The 21,443-nt window shown below is 46.5% G+C and overlaps 1 protein-coding gene across 1 annotated transcript in view; it reads left to right on the top strand.

Moving 5' to 3' along the window:
• The window catches only part of cftr (CF transmembrane conductance regulator), a 128,229-nt gene that overhangs the window by 83,255 nt on the left and 23,531 nt on the right, over positions 1-21,443 (top strand). Inside the window, exons 15-17 of the mRNA XM_080191098.1 lie at positions 2,209-2,337; positions 10,569-10,606; positions 20,838-21,103. Of these exons, the coding sequence (XP_080047224.1) occupies positions 2,209-2,337; positions 10,569-10,606; positions 20,838-21,103 (433 nt within the window). The remainder of the gene's footprint in view (positions 1-2,208; positions 2,338-10,568; positions 10,607-20,837; positions 21,104-21,443) is intronic.

Below are 21,443 nucleotides of genomic sequence, written 5' to 3' on the forward strand. Positions count from 1 at the left end.
CAGTTGCAAAGCACGGGGTGCAAAATCTGGAATGAGTCAACACAAGTTAAAACATAACTCTTCAAAGTAGCTATATGCTTCAAAAAATATTCCTTTATCTATTCAAGAGTGTTAACTCGGTAAAGTTTGATCAGTCCAGCTGCAAATGGGCTTATCCAAAACATAATCATTTTCAAGCAGTGTATCAATCCACCATCCCCTGACTTAAAATGATTGAAAATGACTTTTGAGAAAGCAAAGGGCATTTTCTGGTTAGATTGTGGTACAGTTGTCAGTTACTTATCAAATTAAAAGAAAATTATTTAAAACAAACCTATTAATCACCAATTCGTGCATTCAAGTGAGCCAGTTTCATTTTTAGAGCCTTCTCAAAGAAATGCAAGCAAGTACAATTAGCAAACATTCCCAATGGTAATCGATCTGATTTGGGAGCTTGGCCAGTTTTGAAAGCAGTGTCAACTTCTGGAGCAATGTTTTATGAGTAGTGCAAAGGATTGTGGAAATGCAAAATCGCACTTAAGATTCCATGATCTTTTGTGTCATTTGCAACGATTTGGGGGAAGTTGCTCTGAAAAGAATCAACGTAATTGAGCAAAAACTTTGCAAAGGAATTTGATTTGAGCTGACCTAGTGTTCTATGAGATCTGAATGTATGGCAATGATTGTCAAGATTTAAAAAAATTCTTCGTAACATTAAACTTTATGAAATTTCCAATCGAAAACATTAAATTGTTTTGGCCTTGCCATTTTCCATTTTTGTTCCTTTGTCGAATAGAATCATAGAATCCCAATAGTGCAGAGAGAGGCCATTTGGCCCATCGAACCTGCACCGACAAGAATCCCATCCAGGCTCTTTCTCTGTAACCCCACGTATTGACCCTGTTAACCTCCCTGGCACAAAGAGGCAGTTTAGCATTGCCAATCAACCTAACCCACACATCTTTCGAGTGTGGAAGGAAAACGGAGCACCTTGAGGAAACTCACACCGACATGGGAAGAACGTGCAAACTCCACACAGATAGTTGTAGATGTCATTCTGAACTGCAAGAAAAAATGAAAAATAAACCATCTTTTGGTACTCGTGAAAATAAGTAATGTTATTTTTACCTTTTGGGTACTCAGTAACAATATAAACATAAAATCATCGGAACAGGAGCAGTCATTACTACAGTTAATGAGGTCACAGCTGATATGTCTCTTAGTTCTATCCATTTGCCTCAGCTCCATAAAGCACTACTGTACTGGACAAGACACAAGAGGTACTCCTGGTGCTTTGCCTGAGATAATGTGCTTTGACCTATCTTAATTCAGTACATTCACTAGAATGAGATTTTCTGTTGTGAAATTCCAACTGGGCAACTGTTCCATGCAAAGATCAAATTAGCAGAAAATGTTTATTAAACTAGTGTCATTCTTACACATTGTTTGTAATACCAAACGACTGGTACCCTTACCACATCTGTTCAAATTTCCTTTCAAATGTCATTTCATGCTTTTTCCTTTTGGCAAGTTTAACAGTCTCGGGCAGGTCACCTGGGCAAAACCATACAAACTAGCCAGAGACTCCTTCTTGGAGCACTCAATCAAGTCTTATTGGTAGGTCAAGAAGTCACATTGGCCCATCTATGGAGAAGTTCATTCTTACGTATTCCAAAGAAGATGTGCAGGTTAGGTGGATTGGCCATGTTAAATTGCCCCTTAGTATCAGGGGGACTAGCTAGGGTAAATACATGAGGTTATCGGGATAGGGCCTAGGTGGGATTGTGGTCGGTGCAGACTTGATGGGCTGAATGGCCTCCTTCTGCACCATAGGATTCTATCTTTCTATGAAGAATAGCATAGTGATTTTAGAAAGCTCATTTTGTGGTATGGTTGGGAAGTGATTTGAAAGTGTTCCTTAAATAATTCCTTTCCATTCTCCAATTGATTGTGTACTACATGTATAATCAAAGCTTTAAGAAATGACAGAGTCGCTACAGATTTAATGAGTATTTTCTCACCGAATTGGCAAATGTGGTGTCAGCTAAGTTCAAAAACGGTTCAGCAATTAACGATTAAGGATGCGGCATGCATGTTAATGGGATTGAACTGAATCCTTCAAGAAAAAGAGTAACTCTGCAACATAAACATTGCTGAAACTGAGGAACTCAGTAATTATTGTCTTAAAGAGTATTTTATTTGCTTGAGCACCTTTCTGTTTTGCTTTAGGAATGTTTTGTTGATGAAGAGGAAATCCGTAACGTTACCACCACGTGGAGTACTTACCTCAGATATGTAACAATTAATCGCAGCCTGGTTTTTGTCCTCATCCTTTGCCTTGTTATATTTTTAGCAGAGGTAAGATAATAAGTAGGAATGATAAGCTGTTTCCTCATCAACATTTTCCTGTTCCTCCAGCCTCAAAACGTTGTCCCATGTATTTAATTAAATGTAAACACGTTCTATGCACTGTACGAGGATAATTGATCTTAAAACAGCCATAGACAATAAATACTGAGAAACTTAAGCCAAAATCTATTTAAAGGACACTTGTTTGGGAGAGAAACAGGTCATGTATTATTTACATTATAATCAGCTCATGCACAGCTGATCCAGTTTCGTACAGTTAACAACTTACATCATTGTGATGTGAATTTATAACACAAAAGGAGCTTCCCAAACACCTTTATTACATATTTGTCCTTTAGATAAAGCTGGTAATCAAATTCTTACCCTTTGTATTGTACGAGCTCTACACATCTGGATTTTGTAAAAAAGGAATTTGCAATCTGCCTTAGAAGCCAGACAATGGAATAGCCATTGGGGACCAAACTTAAAATGCTGGATGCAGCAATGGTAAAGGAGATAAGTTAATTATTTTATCATTCATTAACTGCAGACGGTCTTGAGGCAGAGCAACTCAGTAAAATTTGACCATCAGACTTAAGTTAGAAGTCAGAAGTCTTATGCCTTGATGTTACCTGAGCATTCAATCTGTCTCTACAGCTGAACAGGCTCCAGGCTAATATTTCATGACTCATTATTATTGTTCTTCTGATGTTCCCTCATTACTGATGCATTTCACTAGAACTCATTATAATACCTGTTGGCAACAGTTCTTTTTTGATTAATTTGAACAAGCTGTAGATGAGAAATTATTAAATCATTACCTTTGAAATATTGCCTTCCACAAATGACCTTCAAGTTTGACAGCGTATTCAGCTAATGCAGATATACATGAGGTTCAGCAACAAATTAGTACAAGGCCGCATTGAGAAAATGCTTGATGTCAGCTCTTCTTAATTTATGAAGAAAATTGAAAGCCACACTCAGAAATCCTGAAACTTCCTTGAAGTGAAACAGGCAATTGTTCTCCCATTTTCAGGAACATTAATCTCATTATGTTTGCACAATTGATTATAGCAATGATGACATATTTATGTAGCACCTTTGTTGTAATAAAATGTCCAACTATGCTTTGCAGGAACATAATAAAGCAAAATTAAACACTAAGCCAACTATGACAATGGCCAAAATTCTCCCCTAGCCTCCACCACCGGCATCGTAGCCAGCAAGACAGAAAATTTGATGGACAGTTAAAAGGTCCTTTGAGCTTGGATGGGAATATCCGGTCTTGGGGTGCGCACGGCCGTAGAATCCCGCCCCAATATTTGGGAGGATGAACAAAAACTTGGTTTTGAGAAATATCTTAAAGGAAGGAAGGGGTAGCATTTCAGGGAAATTTAGGGAGGGAATTCAGAGGCCTAGACAACTGAAGGCACCGTCACCAATTGCAGAACAATTAAAATCAAGAGGCCAGAATTAGGTGAACACAGGAACCTAGCATCTTTCCTGAAGGGATTCAAGATATAAGAACCTTTGCACTTACCTCTTGGACAAGGTGCCTGCCCGAGGACTATCCATGACAGAGACCCACCTGCAATGACTTTTATTCTAAGACCTCTGACCTTCTCTCCCAATCCCCCACCCCACCAGGGCCCAACTTCCCCCACCACCCAAAGCAAGGTCTCTGATCAGCCTACACCCTGACCTCCTCAACCCTTGAGGTCAAGAGCCTCCACTCCAATTGGTCACCCTCTATGGACCCCACCATCTTTAGTCATGCTCTGCCCCCTGATCAATTCCAGCTTCAGTTGACTCTACCTTGGCATACCCCCTCTTGATTGACCACCACACCCACCCCCAACCCCATTAATCCCTACCCCTTTTCCAAATGCAAACCTATATGTTACTAATGTGCTTGCTGCCCATCCCAGCAATAGCCCAGCTGTAAGTCCAGCTGGGTCTCTGGGCAGGGAGCAATCCATGTAGTTGGAAACAAATGCTGGAGTTAAAACTCAACAGCAGGCAGCTCTGAGTAAAAACTTGTTTCAAAACAACACCAAACTCATAGAACTCATAAAAATTCCACCACTGCTTTGATGCTTTAAATGCCAATCGGGATGGGGGCTGCTGGCCTTGAGGGATTGGGAGGTCAGGGATCAGGGAGATCGGAGACCTTGGTGTGTGGCTGTGGAGAAAATCAGGGCACTGTGGTGGTGGTGGTGGGGAAGTTTGGGATTCTGATCGGGGATGGGGGTGTGGTAAGATGGGGGCTGAGGGGGGAAGGCGAGAAGGTCAGAGGTCTTAGAAGGAAGGCCGTTGGAGGTGGGGTTCCCTGTTGGACTGTCTACCTGTTTTTGCATCTTGTTTGAGGGCTAAATTGAGGAAAGTAGCTAAGTGTAGTTTTACTGTGAGCTAGTAATAGAAGTGAAGTGATGGTTTTAATGTGGACTGAACAGTGCTTATAAATGGAATTTTACAGCACAGAAACAGCCCATTCAGTCCACCAGGTGTCAGTATCTGTGATCCACACTAACCTCCCCCAACCTTATTTCATCTCAGATCATCAATGTATCTTTCTATTTCGCCTCATGTGTTTATTATTTACCTTAAATGCATTTAAGCTGTAAGATGCTCACAGCTCACCCAAGGGGAAGGAAGCCTGGCAGTCTTTCACAGGAGAAAGAAAAATAAATTCACTGGTCTGATGGTTCTACTAAATCTATGTATTAATCAGGCTCTTCTGTGTTATGATGCCAGGATATTCTTGTTCCAAATAGCAATTGCTTGTTTCCCCTCATTTGGCAGCAGGAGATGAAACAGCACTGAATCACAGCTCAGGCACTATTCCAGACAGACAGGTCATACAGGGAAGCTCAGAGACACACACCATACCTTTTTACAGCTGAGCTTGACTTACTTACCCTACTAATCTCAGCTCCAAACACACCTCAATCAAGAATGGTTATCCTGGTTTGTCGATTTATGTACACTTGCATATCCTGGAGTCTCTGGGACCAGCTGTGCACCTTCATCCCAGTATCCAGGCTGGGCAGATAAAATTAAAACTAGGAATCTAATTGCGTGATGCTGGAAACTGGACATTGGTGTGTGTACGTGAGCACTTTGATCAGATGCCTGAATACTTCTTTATGTGGCTTGGTGTCAAATTCTGTTTGATATTGGCTCCTGTGGAGGGCCTCAGGACATCTTACAGTGTTGGAGGCTCTATTAAAAGGCAAGCTGTTGTTCTAACTCTACTGCCAACTTGCAAGAAAAATCTCCACTGAGTGCAGTCCTTGAGATTTGCTGTCCCTAAGACATGCCGACCAATAGATTACATTCAGGATGGAGGAATCTAAACTAAATTCAGTACCTTTAGAGGTTTACAGCATGGAAACAGGCCCTTTGGCCCAACTTGTTCTTGCTGTCCTTTTTTCTAAAATTCCTAAACTAATCCCAGTTGCCCGCATTTGACCCATATCCCTCTATATCCTTCGTACCCATGTAACTGTCTAAATGCTTTTTAAAAGATAAAATTGTAACTGCCTCTATTACTACCTCTGGCAGCTTGTTCCAGACACTCACCACCCTCTGTGTGAAAACATTTCCCCTCTGGACACTGTTGTATCTCTCCCCTCTCACCTTAAACTTATGCCCTCTAGTTTTAGACTCTCCTGCCTTTGGGAAAAGATATTGACTATCTAGCTGATCTGTGCCCCTCATTATTTTATAGACCTCTATAAGGTCACCCCTCAGTTCTCACATTGCCAGCAAAACCTTAAAGTCAGTTAGGTGTGGCCCCCAAATTTTCTGGAGAGGCGGGACTGGAAGGATGGCATCAGTTACAAAATGCCCACAGCTCCCATTCTCCCCAGCCCCAAACAAGTGAACGTCTGAAAGATACTATCATCCAGCTGACCGAAATAGAATAATTGGGACCTGTGAATGTGGTCCTCTGTCCATTCATAGAAATTGTACCATGCAGAAGGAGGCCATTCAATCCATCGAGTCTGCACCAACAACAATCCCACCCAGGCCCTATTCCCATAACCTCATATATTTACCCCACTAATCCTTCTAACCCACACATTCCAGGACAGTAAGGGGCAATTTAGCATAGCCAATGCACCTAACTCGCACATCTTTGGAGTGTGGAAGGAAATCAGAGCACCTGGAGAAAACCCACGCAGGTACAGGGAGAATGTGCAAACACCACACAGACAGTGACCCAAGCCGGGAATCGAACCCAGGTCCCTGGAGCTTTGAGGCATCAGTGCTAACCACTGTGCCATAGTGCTGCCCCATTCAAAACATGGGATACTCCAGATGACAACTGTCATCTTTAGTGACATTAGCCCTTCAACAAAAGGGGACAAATGTCAATATTAATCTGATGTCTGAGGGCAGTCCTGCCAGCTTTGCAGACTTTCCTGCCACGTGGTGCCCGACACTTGCGAATATTTCTGCAGGTGCCAGTCTCTGTTACAAAAATGGCATAAACCTGGCAGCTCCAGTTGGGTCAGGCTCTTATCTCACTTGTGGGTACGATTCCCATTCTGCCATGTTATGGCACTGGAGGAGGATAGGGTAGTGTTAGTTTTCTAACCTTTTAGCAAGCAATGAGTTGAAAATCAAGCAGATTTTGCATTGCTGGGGGGTGGGGGGTGGGGGGGAGGGGTGGGGATGATCTGCTTTTCCACTTCACTCTCCTGCTGGTAAAGGGCCACTGCGGCCATTTCACCTCACTTTTTGCCCTTTTCCTCAACCCCTTTTAAATCATAGAATCCCTACTGTACAGAAGGAGGCCATTCAGCCCATCAAGTCTGTACCAACCACAATTTCATCCAGGCCCTATTCCCGTAACGTTGCAGTTTTACCCTTCTAATCCCTGAGACTAGGGTCAATTTAGTATGGCCAATCAACCTGACCCGCACATCTTTGGACTGTGGGAGGATACCGGAGTACCCGGAGAAAACCCACGCAATCCCGAGTGTTGCCTTGTTGCATCAAAGTTTGTTGTTGGTGTGGAATGCATATGAGAAACTCTGTCAGGAAAAAGACAAGATAAAGAGCTTCAATCCCTTCTCAGACATCTAAACAGCTGCTTCCTTGTAATAATGGCAACACCTTATTTTGATACTTCCCTGATTTCACGAACGACAGATGTTGTATGAGGCTGGGCCACTTCAAATCCTGACTGAAGGTAACAAACAAAATATCATCTTCAACATATACCACATTCATTAAAGAAAATTAATTGTTGGAAATGTATTTAATGTTGATAATCATGTCTATTCTTGTACCGATTTAGTAATGAACTCGTAAGTGTTTTTGTTACTTGGGCAACAAAGCAAATATACCATTTTGTATGCATCTCCTCATATCTCATAGTGTCAGAGAATCTTAGCATCCCTACAGTGTATCTCCTCATATCTCATAGTGTCAGAGAATCTTAGCATCCCTACAGTGTATCTCCTCATATCTCATAGTGTCAGAGAATCTTAGCATCCCTACAGTGTATCTCCTCATATCTCATAGTGTCAGAGAATCTTAGCATCCCTACAGTGTATCTCCTCATATCTCATAGTGTCAGAGAATCCCTACAGTGCAGAAGGAGGCCATTCAGCCATCGATTCTGCACTAACCACAATCCCACCCAGGCACTATTCCCGTCACCCTAATTTATCCTGCTAATCTCCCTGACACTAGGGTCAATTTAACATGGCCAATCAACCTAACTCACACACCTTGAGTGTGGGAGGAAACCGGAGCAAACCCACACAGACACGGGGAGAACATGCAACTCCACACAGACAGTGACCCGAGGCCGGATTTAAGCTCGGGTCCTTGGCATTGTGAGGCAACAGTACTAACCACTGTGCCACTGCACTGTTCACAGAACAGTCACTCGTATTCTATGACACAGGTACATAAACCGGCATCAGTAAATAACAGGTTTCTGGAAATGAAGTCTCTTCCTAAACAAAGATGACAGGAAAAACCTCTTTATTAACAGCATGTCAGTTAATTGGGTATGATATATTTTATCCTGAAAGGAGTTGGAATGGAACTCAGAATAAAATTGATTATTTTACACAGTTTGTTGACAATAAATCATGTTTGTGTTTTATTATTTCCATGCATCTGAGTCAAGACACAGCGGATTGATGGAAATTGATCTTTGAGATTATCAATGAGGTGGTGCTTACACATAGCTTGCCCCAAAAAAAGAAAGCCATAGCATCGTAGAATCTACCGTGCAGAAAGAGGCCATTCGGCCCATCAAGTCTGCATCGACCACAATCCCACCCAGGTCCTATCCCCAAAACCCCATGTACTTACCCTTGCTAGCCCCCCTGATGCACAGGAGCAATTCAGCATGGCCAATCTATCAAACTGCACGTCTTTGGACTGTGGGAGGAAAGCGGAGCACCCGGAGGAAACCCACAAAGACACAGCAAGAATGAACAGATTCTGCAGTGACCCCAGCTGGGAATCGAACCCAGGTCCCTGACACTGTGAGGCAGCGCTGCTAACCACTGTGTCACTGTGCCACCCCAATGGGCTGAATAATTTGGTAGGGCTGGAGGGCAGAGGTTGCAGTGTGGGTTGACGGCATGTCCCCTCTGGAAACCACATCAGTGTGAAGCTGACCAATAACAAGCATTGCAAGGATAAATAATGAGGACCCAGTGGGCCAGAGTGGACATCCCACTCTCTGGAGCTTCTGTTAGCCACAAATCCATCAGTCCCAGCAGTGCCAGGAGGACATCCTGTGGTAGCTGCCAGGAGAGCAGCCCAATGCCACGCATCCCCGGAGTAGGTATGACTGGGGCCTTGGCCTGGGAGAGGGTTTGGTCACATTAGGGACAGGGGCAGTGGTGGTGAGAAGGTGAGTTTAAGAGAGGGAGCGAGTATGAAGGAAAGGGAGGGTTCGGGGTGGGGGGGTGGCTTTCAGTCGAAGGAGGCCACCCTGCAGTCGGCTAAATACTGCCCCAGAAGAGGGAACCCCGTTCCTTCCCTCCCTTTAACCAGTTAAGGTAAAAAAAAATTGGGCTTCCCACTTCTGCCCTGCTGTCCAAATCGAATATATTGTGGCGTGGGCAGCATATTACTCGTGTCAATGAGTTTGATAACAAGTCCAGTCGGCCCTTAGATGTGACAGGTGGGCGGACTGGTGATTTAAGTGCCTCCCCTCCCCCCCTCAGCGAGGTGGGTGGGTAGGTGGGAAGGTGATAAGATGGATGCCCACACAATGTTGTGTGCTCCCCTGGAAACACACCCACGGGAAGCTGGGATGGGAAGTGGGGGGGAATGTAAAATTCAGCCCAATGTCAAGCTGCCTGCCTTACTGGCAAAAATCCTCAGGGATTTCCTAGGGAAAGAGCTGAATTTGGTTATTACCATAACTGGTGTGGGGGGGGGGCATGACAACTGTAATTATGCCTTCAGTGGCTGTGAGGGCCACTGAAGTAATCCAAGTGGGGCAGTCCCCAACACTTGTGCCACCCAATGAAAACAAATATCTTAAAGAGGTCCCCAACAGGCATTAGGTCCCTAACTTATATATCATAGAATCCCCGCAGTACAGAAGGAGGCCATTCGGCCCATCAAATCAGTACCAACCACAATCCCAATCAGGCCTTATTCCCATATTCTGCTAACCCCCTGATGCTAGGGTCAATTTAGCATGGCCAGTCAACCTAACCATTACATCTTTGGGCTGTGGGAGGAAACCCACACAGACGCGGAGAGAAAATGCAAACTCCACACGGACAGTAACCTGAGACTGGAATTGAACCTGGGTCCCTGGTGAATACTGTGCCACCCATCGTGAATATACCCATTGTATGGGCAGTATATTCAAGGAACATTGCATCTGTTTTCATACCAAAATATGAGTCCTACAAGTCCAGCAGTAGGACCCACAATTGCACAGATTGGACACAGGCTGATCAGCAGCTAAACTGACATGTTTTGCACCACAATTTCTACCACCATGTCTACAAATTTATTGAGTCTTTTTAAAAGCAAGTGTCCTGGTAAAATATATATTTTTTTCCTGTATAGTGAATATTAAGAAGGGTATTTTCACATTGCTATCACTATTACACATAAGCAGTGAAAATCACATATATTCAACAGAAGGCAATGGTGTTTGTTTTCTTGTGAAAAGTTTTTTGTGGCTCTCTGATACAATATGATGAGATTTTAATCTTACCGTTCTCATTGTTTCTCTGAAGGTGGCTGTCTCTTTGGTCGGACTTTGGATAGTCAACAGGTAAGTGGAAAGAAAGCTTGCATAAACATAATCCCGCCTAGGTATTGTTTAGTGGCATATCCTCAATTTGAAAGGCTCCCTTTGGGGGGGACACTTTAAAGTGCCAATTGCAGGAAAAAATTGTTACAAGAGGTCTTTTATTCCCAGTGCCATAAGCTTACTAAACAACAAGGTAAGCTCAATTCACTGTTTTTATTTATTTTGTTTATTCAACTGCAATAAGTGCAGTAACGGCAGAGTGCAATGTATTATGTTTGTGTGACATGAATGTAAGTATGTATGTACTCAAATGTATGAATGTATTTATGTGTGAAATATTCACTGTTTTTAAATTGATGACTGTATAATTATATGTTAAACTGGAGATTAAGCCAAAGACAAATTTTCACCTTTGCATGGACAATGAAGTTCTATTCTATTCTATTCAATTCTACATGTTATTAGCATCTGACTCAGACACAATACCGATCAGGCTAGACTGCTGAACAAAAGTTGGTAGCTGCCAGGTTGGTTGGCTAACACAATAGCGTGTACTGTCAGAAACAATATCCTCAGACCAATTTTTAATATTTTACTTGAACTGCTAGCAATCATTAATGCAAAGCTCTGCCCTAAAAGAGAAGCATGAGCAGCTTATATGAGTCATCAGTTTCAAAGTGCATTCCAGTAAAGTGCGGCAATTTGGCCCCAGTCTTAAGAAATTTAAATGAATTAACTGGTTTATCCATTGCTAATATACTGCCATACTGACTTCATGTAAGGCTTCTATTTTAAAACAGTTCAACAGGGAAAGATTGCCTCTGATTTAATCCTGACTCTTTAATGTTGTAGTCAATTTATATGATGACTTACTGTAATGAGTATGCTTCCTGTTTCTAATCACCTTTCAGTAATAAACACTAACTTCAATTATTCACAATCATTTACAATTGTCACAATTGCTGCCTTTGTTTGGGCTCCTTTTTAACCCAGTTCATGTTTTCTAAGGATTTTGAAATCCTCAACATTCCTGATTGCTGCCCAATCTTCCCAATAACTTTATCAATGAAAAAATACATACGCTCAGACAGTGCCTTATTAACCATCACATCTTGTATTGTTAGAATGTTGAGCCTTTCTCTCCTTAAGTTGACATTTTTGAACTGACGTTAATTAGATAGAATGAGATAATTGGTGCTTCAAAAGCTAAAACTTTTTCCAAGCTATTTTTACAAATGTGCCAAATTCAGATTCAAGCTGCACCGACCACAATCCCACCCAGGCCCTGTCCCCTTAACCCCACGTATTTACCCTGTTAATCTCCCAGACACTAAGGGATAATTTAGCATGGCCAAACCACCTATCCTGCACATCTTTGGACTGTGGGAGGAAACCGGAGCATCTGGAGGAAACCCACACAAACACAGGGAGAACTCCACGCCGACCCGAGGCTGGTATTGAACCCGGGTCCCTGGTCCTGTGAGACAGCAGTGCTAACCACTGCGTCACCATGCCGCCCTTAAAAGAAGAATAAGTCTAACCTTTTACAAACTAGATTCTATGGGTATGCAGTGGACATTACACACAGCATGCATAGAAACAGTTAATAAAAAGTTTTCATATTCATGGAGGCATTGAGTTGACATTTGACTTTTGGCATAATTGTTGTATCCTTGGTGTGATCTAAGAAGTGACTTCAAACAATTTCTTTTTTTCTCCGCACTGGCTGCGACTGTGTTTACATAAGTGCCCCCCCATCCCCCCAGTAATCTCCAGAAACAGATCAATTAAACATAAAATAAGTATGTAGGATATTTCCCTGCTGGCAGTGTGATTCCCAAACTCTCAAAAGCTGCAAATGAATTATGAAGGTTTCATCTCACAGGTGAAAGAACAAGGACAATTTGTTCCATGAGTATTGGGGTGGAGTATTAAAATGGTTCCGGAACACAGACCCTTTTAAATGCTTTGCTGCATCATCCTAGCAATGGGCTGTGTAAAACAGCCTTGACCTGGCTTTTAGAGCTGTGTGTGTTTTCTTTTGAAACAAAATGCTTTTGCCAGGTAGAGCAGCCCCTTTGGTGGTGTATGTAAAATAATATTTTTATTTTCAATCTCTTTGGGCTGAATCCTAATTTACCAAAATGATTGGAGTCGTGTTGGAGATTAAAATGGTTAAAATCTGGAGCATGAACTGAACCCACTCACTTCCCATTTTGACGGAAACCAATCCACTTGCAGGAAGCAGATTGGCTGTTTAATGTAATAATGAAGCATTAGTCATTTATTCATAGGCGGCTGGATTGCCCCAGGCTTTGGGAAACCAGACAGTTGAAAGAAGGCAAGATGTCATTGCTTTCTTTCCATGAGGTGAAGGCCTTTCTAGCACAGCTTGTGGGACGAGAGGAACAGGGGGTTTCCTCTAGGTCCAACCTCCACTTCCTGCTTCCACTGGGAAACCTCCACTTCCTGCTTCCACCCTCACCCCTGTGCCATGGTGTAGGAGCCTCTCTCTTTTATCAGGCTGAAAAACACAGCCTGCACAATGGTTTCATGTGACTTCAAGTCAGCATACAAGTCAACCTTTGACTTATGTGCTGAGTGTATGCAAAAACATGGGCCGGGATTCTCCAAAAAAAATTCTATGTGTTGAATTCGCGTGGAAATTGGAGTAAATCCTGCTGGGTTTTTCCAACAGAACTTTCAAAATGAATCTCCAACACTCTATGCACTGCACTCGTGGGATTCACTCCGGAAGTCCAAGGTCGGGGCCTGTTCCTGAGTGATGAGTGGACCACCGTGCATGAGTACATCTCTGGAAGATCGCTAGACAAGTCCTCCCAGCATCAAAAGTGTTGGCCTCAATCTCCCACGGACATTGTTGGCCTCATCACTGACTTCCCCATTCCCCGGTCACCCAAACATCGCTGGCCTCATGGCCCTCCTTGCAGCCTCCCCCTTCACCACTCAGCTCTATCCTCACTGCTGCCTTGCACACACACACACACACACACACACACACACACACACACACACACACACACACACACACATATAGCACTGTGCTACCATCCACATCCCCTGCCTGCGAGCATTCCCCCTTGTTGAGTGAAAGCCTTGATCCGCTCCCCCCATGGACACTGTACCTTGTTGACTTAACCCAATTAACACTTTTGGAGGTAGCTCATCCTTTATTGAAACCAGGTTGCCTGTACATTGCTGGAAATGTAACTAATGGGCCCATGACTGGCCCAAATTGACTCCACCAGGACTCCCCTAATAAGCCAGAGTTGCAATGATCGACCACACAGCCAGTCATGCCAGGAAGATGTCGCCAAGGAAATCTGCCCTGAGATTCACTGAAACTGAGCAGGCCCACCTGCTGGATACGGTGGAGAAGAGGTGGCAGCTGCTGTTCCCCTTTCAGCCCCATCGCCCAAGGGGTTGCGCAACAAATGCATTGTGGGAGGCAATGACTGCCAGGATCCTGAAACCTGGTCCGGAGAGCTGTGCCACGAGAAACTGAATGACTATCTCTGGGCAGCAAGGGTGAGTTGGCATCTCATTCTGAAACCTGCACGTATGCTGTATTAATGATGTCAAACCATCACCAGACACCTCAAGGGCATCCAACAATTACCCCCCTTGACCCCAACCCCCCAAGAACTGCATCTAACCTGTGTCCCCTCCAGTGGTGACCCATTTCCTCAAAATGACCAACACAAGCTCCCCAACTCAGATACACATTGCACCCAATGCCCTTCCATACATCCATGCTTTCAGTCCCCCTTTTGTCTCCACGGGAGAAAGACACACACAACCGCCATGAGAGGGCAAAGACTGATGGCGGTGTTCTTGAGCTGCTGCTGCTGACACTCTGTAAGCAGCGTGCCCTGGAGCTGGCAGAGGGAGACTCCATACCTTGAATGGTAACCAACAGCCAGGTCAGCATTCTGCATGCAAGTGAGCATCAGCTTAACCCTCTCCCTAAGTCTTCTTTGAAGTGAGTGCTATGCTACATGGGCTGCTTTCCCTGCCTTCCCCTAATGTGTGTTCCTTTTTGCAGTTCTGGACCCTGAGGAACCAGGCCTGTTGTCTGTCTGCACTCCCCCCACTACTGCTTTCCAACCAACTTCCTAGGACACCTCAGAGGGAGGCCCTGAAGAATCCTCTGAGGACAACATCAGTGATTTGGCACAGGCATCAACCACACAACTCACCTGTACAGAGACTATTATGACGGTGGGTCATGTTAGCGCTGAGGCTCCTGGGTCACTTACTGGTGAGCACATCACAGCCGCTGATGCACTTCGGGTGGAGGCAGGCACATCCGAGGGCTCGTGCACACGGAAATCTGCTGGAAGCGAGAATTCAGCTGGCCCCAGTTCAGACTCAGATGCTGGGTCTCAGGGTCCCTTCATCCCTAAACTGATGGAGATGCATCAGGAAACCCGGGGAGATGTGGATGGGCTGTCAGCAACCATGCTGCGACTGCAATGTTTAAGGAAGTCAGACAGAGTGCTGTTGCAGGAGGTGGTGTTGGCACAGCGTGCTAACCAGATTAACACTGCGAGGATGGCACCATCTATAGTGCTCAGGGATTTGGCCTCATGAGTGACAGGCCAATTGCAGAGACACAGCAGGTCATGGCAGAGACACAATGGGCCACAGGTGAAGGTGCATTCATGAGACACATCGGTCCGTGGCCATGGGTGTCAGGGGCATGTTGGAGACACTGCTGGCCATGGCTGGCCGTGTCTGTGAGGCTTGACAACTTAGCCCAGTCTCAGACAGCTAATACTGGGGGGCTCCAGAGCCTGGCTCACTCACAGGGTGCTGTAGTGGAGGGGCTCCAGAGCTTTGCTGAGTCTCAGAGGATCATGGCTGAGGGATCACAGACCATGGGGCAGACACATCAGGGCCCCCAGGACTGGCAGAGCCAGATGATGCCAGAGCTCCTGGAGCTCAGCCCAGCTACCCTGGTGTCGCATGGCCTGTACCCGGGGCCTCTGGGCACCACAAAGGAGGAGGAAGAGCTAAAGCCCATGCTGGGGCCTTCCACCCAGGAGACTCTGGACATTCCGAGACCTTTAGATTCCCCCCTTCCTCACACCGGGGCATCTGAGGGTCAGCTGGATGAACAGGGTGGCACTGAAACATCAGTGTAATCCGTAAGTCCTCCAGGTCTCAGTCCCACCAGGGGACGACTGCCAATGGCATCACAGGCAATGGGCCTGGATCGTAGCTGGACACCTCCATCTCTGCTATGCATCCTGGGGAGCACCTAGAAGAAGCAGTAGGCTGCACAAGATTAGAACGTTGTAGTTTCACTAAGAGGGCGTGGGTGAAGGTTACTAGTCGTCAGGGTTACATTTTGGGGAATGTTAAGAGCACAATAAAACGTTATTTTCACCTCACAGGTGTGACTAATCTGATTCCCCCCGCCCAACCCCCCCACAGAGCTGAGTATACCCGAGTCCCACATATTGAAGCACAGATTTGCTGTGCTGTGCAAAACCAGCTCTTCAGCCAAAACTTATATACTGCCTGCCCTACTTTCCCCACCATCCACCGGACCCTTAGTCAAACACGACTCCCTGTCATTCCACACCCCCCCCAGCCTACCCCAATCTCTCTCAGCCCATTCCCCCCCACCCTTCCCCAATCTCTCTCAGCCCAGCCCCCACCCTTTCCCAATCTCTCTCAGCCCAGCCCCCACCCTTTCCCAATCTCTCTCAGCCCAGCCCCCCCCACCCTACCCCAATCTCTCTCAGCCCATTCCCCCCCACCCTTCCCCAATCTCTCTCAGCCCAGCCCCCCGACCATCCCCAATCTCTCTCAGCCCACCCCCCCGACCATCCCCAATCTCTCTCAGCCCAGCCCCCACCCTTTCCCAATCTCTCTCAGCCCAGCCCCCACCCTTTCCCAATCTCTCTCAGCCCAGCCCCCACCCTTCCCCAATCTCTCTCAGCCCAGCCCCCACCCTTCCCCACCCTCTCTCAGCCCAGCCCCCACCCTTCCCCAATCTCTCTCAGCCCAGCCCCCACCCTTTCCCAATCTCTCTCAGCCCACCCCCCCGACCATCCCCAATCTCTCTCAGCCCATTCCCCCCCACCCTTTCCCAATCTCTCTCAGCCCATTCCCCCTCACCCTTCCCCAATCTCTCTCAGCCCATTCCCCCTCACCCTTCCCCAATCTCTCTCAGCCCATTCCCCCTCACCCGTTCCCAATCTCTCTCAGCCCAGCCCCCACCCTTCCCCAATCTCTCTCAGCCCATTCCCCCCCACCCTTCCCCAATCTCTCTCAGCCCAGCCCCCACCCTTCCCCAATCTCTCTCAGCCCATTCCCCCCCACCCTTTCCCAATCTCTCTCAGCCCAGCCCCCACCCTTTCCCAATCTCTCTCAGCCCACCCCCCCACCCTCTCTCAGCCCATTCCCCCCCACCCTTTCCCAATCTCTCTCAGCCCACCCCCCCACCCTCTCTCAGCCCATTCCCCCCCACCCTTTCCCAATCTCTCTCAGCCCAGCCCCCACCCTTCCCCAATCTCTCTCAGCCCACCCCCCCACCCTCTCTCAGCCCATTCCCCCCCACCATCCCCAATCTCTCTCAGCCCATTCCCCCTCACCCTTCCCCACCCTCTCTCAGCCTATTCCCCCCCACCCTTCCCCAATCTCTCTCAGCCCACCCCCCCACCCTCTCTCAGCCCATTCCCCCCCACCATCCCCAATCTCTCTCAGCCCATTCCCCCCCACCCTTCCCCAATCTCTCTCAGCCCATTCCCCCCCACCCTTCCCCAATCTCTCTCAGCCCATTCCCCCCCACCCTTTCCCAATCTCTCTCAGCCCAGCCCCCACCCTTTCCCAATCTCTCTCAGCCCACCCCCCCACCCTCTCTCAGCCCATTCCCCCCCACCCTTTCCCAATCTCTCTCAGCCCACCCCCCCACCCTCTCTCAGCCCATTCCCCCCCCACCCTTTCCCAATCTCTCTCAGCCCAGCCCCCACCCTTCCCCAATCTCTCTCAGCCCACCCCCCCACCCTCTCTCAGCCCATTCCCCCCCACCATCCCCAATCTCTCTCAGCCCATTCCCCCCCACCCTTCCCCAATCTCTCTCAGCCCATTCCCCCCCACCCTTCCCCAATCTCTCTCAGCCCATTCCCCCCCACCCTTCCCCAATCTCTCTCAGCCTATTCCCCCCCACCCTTCCCCAATCTCTCTCAGCCCATTCCCCCCCACCCTTCCCCAATCTCTCTCAGCCTATTCCCCCCCACCCTTCCCCAATCTCTCTCAGCCCAGCCCCCACCCTTCCCCAATCTCTCTCAGCCCAGCCCCCACTCTTCCCCAATCTCTCTCAGCTCCCCCCGCCCACCCTTTCCCAACTTCTCTCAGCCCACCCCCCCCACCATCCCCAATCTCTCTCAGCCCATTCCCCCTCACCCTTCCCCAATCTCTCTCAGCCCATTCCCCCTCACCCTTCCCCACCCTCTCTCAGCCCACCCCCCCCACCATCCCCAATCTCTCTCAGCCCATTCCCCCTCACCCTTCCCCAATCTCTCTCAGCCCATTCCCCCTCACCCTTCCCCAATCTCTCTCAGCCTATTCCCCCTCACCCTTCCCCAATCTCTCTCAGCCCATTCCCCCTCACCCTTGCCCAATCTCTCTCAGCCCACACCCCTAGCCTTCCCCAATCTCTCTCAGCCCAGACCCCCACTCTTCCCCACTCTGTCTCAGCCCAGTCCTGGAGAAAGGGGAAGGGTCATGTGGGTTGAGTGGCTAGTTTTGGGTTGTGGGAGGGGTTGCAGTTGCAGTGGCTCCTGGAGTATGATGGAAGGGTGTTCAGAGCAGTCCTCACACTGCACAGCACCAGCTATGCAAAGCGGGTTGCTATCAGGGCCTCCCTCGCTACCCTACCCTGCAGGGTACCTGCTGTCACCACATGCCCCCCATCCTCTGGCACATTTTCCTCATATGAGCATCCTGTCACTGCTCTTCCTCCTCCTCCAGCTGGTCTCCAAGAATTGGACACCATGTTGGCTGACAAGAAAGAAATTGTGCTGCAGAGTCTTACTGCCCATTATCCCAAATGGAATTGGAGCAACTAAGTCTAAGCCTAAAGCATTACAAGATGCTAAAATGGCAACAGTGATATCTATCACTGTTTAGAAAGCAATATAGTTTTCTGAACTTTATTCCAAACATACATTCCATAATTTCAGTTGCCTTAGTTCAGTATCTCAAGTTCCAGTTCTGCACTTTTTAAAACAACGTAATTTGAAGAGGAATTTTCAAATTGCATTTCGTTTGGAAAGCTTTGTACCCTGAAGGGTACACAGATGATTTCCAACGCTTACTGGACAGCCAAACACACATCTTGCATTTATATGGTGACTGAGGATGGATTGAGTTGCTTTTTCAGATAAGGGGTTCCCACTAAACCCCATAACCACATCCTCCTCACTTACTCCATGTATCACACAGTGCGCTCTCCTCAATCTCACTCTTAAAATTTGCCAAGAGGATGTAGCTGAGCCAATGCTTTTCAAAATTGAGTGTCAACATACACTGCAAGGTGCTGGCTCCCTTTACACCGCAACTTAGCTTCTCATAGCAACAGAAAAGAGGAACATGCGTCACAAGGAATATCCTTGGCTCAATGGTCACACTCTAACCTTTGAGCCAAATGGCATTGATTCCCAAATGCTCTCCAGGGCCTGAGCGCACAAACTCAGCAACAATGATTACGGGCTGGATTCTCATACCTTGCTCGCAGCTGGGATTCTCCAGTCCCGCTGCAGTGAATGGAGATTTAGCCGAGTGCCAAATTCTTCATTCTTGGTGGTGGGGCATGAACGGCTGGAGAATTCCAGCCTACATTTCAAAAGTAAGACGTTACCTGTGAAGCAGTTTTGGATATCCCGAGGTTGTGAAAGGTGCTATACAAATGCACGCTCTTTTTGTTTTCAATGATCACTTGATTTCAAGTCTTGAAATGTAGCTTTTCGTTAAATGAATGACATCCAATCGATGAAGCAACATATGGTTTGCTTTCAGTGAATAGGGTAGAAATAAAAAACAGAAATTTGTAACAAATTTTAAGCTGAGTCCCAGTCTCCTACTTCCCCATCTCCTCCATCTCCTTTATGGGCTACCCATCAGGGAACCTACTTCTGTGTATGAATGATATTCTGCTGAAACTAATATAGACGAGCTTAGAAAGGGCTGGTACACTGACGTTGCGAAAAAATCAGGGTTGTCTACTTATCTGCTTAATATAAATAGTGGGTCTGATAATATGAACATGCATTGTGCAGGTACATCAGATGGAGTAATTTGACATGGGGAAAGAAAATGCAGGGATGGGACCAATGACTTGATAAAGGAATCTGCTGTGAATTGTACCCTACTTTATCAGAAATAGTCCAAGTAGTTTAAGACTCTGCATGTGAAAAAACTGTACAAGTTGGTCGGGATTTTACAAGATGACTGTTGCCCTATCCTTTGGCCAGAAAGTTGAGGGCAAGCCTGCCGCAGCAGGTCATGGGATCTCCCTAACCAAAATTAAGTGCTCAGTTAACTGCCTGCAGTCGAGGCTCCTGCCCCGTTAAGGGGCAAGCCAATCGGATGGCAGGCAGATCTTCAGTGCCAGCAGTACTGGCAGTGATGGTCGCTGCTCGAATTGCAAACAGGCAGCAGCAGGAAGGATGGAGAGTGGCTCCGCAGCCCAGGTAAATGGGGCCAGACTCACCAAGACACTCTGGCAAAAGGAAGGTGAAGGGAGTGGGAGGCATTACTGGGTGGTCCTCCAAGAGCAATCCTAGCCACGACAGATCAGCCATGATCTTATTGAATGGCGGGGCAGGCTCGAAGGGCCAGATGGCCTACTCCTGCTCCTATTTCTTATGTTCTTATGTTCAAAGCCTCCAAGGAAACTGTCAGGCTACACAAACAGCGACCGGAAGATGGGCATGCCCTCTCTTGCCCTACCACCCATTATTTTACCCGCTTCCCAATACCTTCCAAGGTGAAAGACCATATTCAAACCTGGTGTAGTTTCAGCCAGTTTTGACCACTAAATGGTATCCATTTCATCATCACTGTAGGTCAAATCAACCTGAGTGAATTCACCCTCAAAACAATTTCAAACTGAACACAGCAAAAAGCCGATAGATTAAAAAAAAGGAACTAATTATATTCAGCAATCAAGCAAAAAAGTATATCCTTCTCAGTTATTCTATATGTTTGTTTGTTTCAGATTAGCAGAAGAAACTGGCTTTCAAACCAATGACTCCTCAACAGATCTCTCCCACCTCTCTATTTTTTCCAAATTTATTACCAATGGCAGCTACTATTATATATTTTACATCTATGTGGGACTTTCAGACAGCTTCCTTGCACTTGGTGTCATTCGAGGACTGCCTCTGGTCCACACTCTTGTTACAGTCTCCAAGGACCTGCATAAACGAATGCTGCACTCAGTGCTCCAAGCACCCATGACTGTGTTCAACCAAATGAAAGCAGGTAATCATTTTATGGAGTAACTTGTGGTAACAAGCGTTAGTCCCATTCTTAGAGCTATTGTTTGGACTTTATTTATCAGTGACATATGAACATGAAAGAGAGGTACTCCTTCAATGAGAGCTAGAATCAGAGAATCCCTACAGTACAGAAGGAGGCCATTCAGCCCATCAAGCCTGCACCACCAACAACACCACCCAGGCTCTCTATCCCTGTAACCCCTCATATTTACCCTCCTAATCCCCCTGACACTAAGGGGCAATTCAGCATGGTCAATCCACCTAAACCGCACATCTTTAGAGTGTGGCAAGAAACGCTCACAGACAGGAAGGATGTGCAAACT

This window comes from Carcharhinus amblyrhynchos, chromosome 6 (assembly GCF_965287045.1).
Source record: "Carcharhinus amblyrhynchos chromosome 6, sCarAmb.v2.hapA, whole genome shotgun sequence".
NCBI lineage: Eukaryota > Metazoa > Chordata > Chondrichthyes > Carcharhiniformes > Carcharhinidae > Carcharhinus > Carcharhinus amblyrhynchos.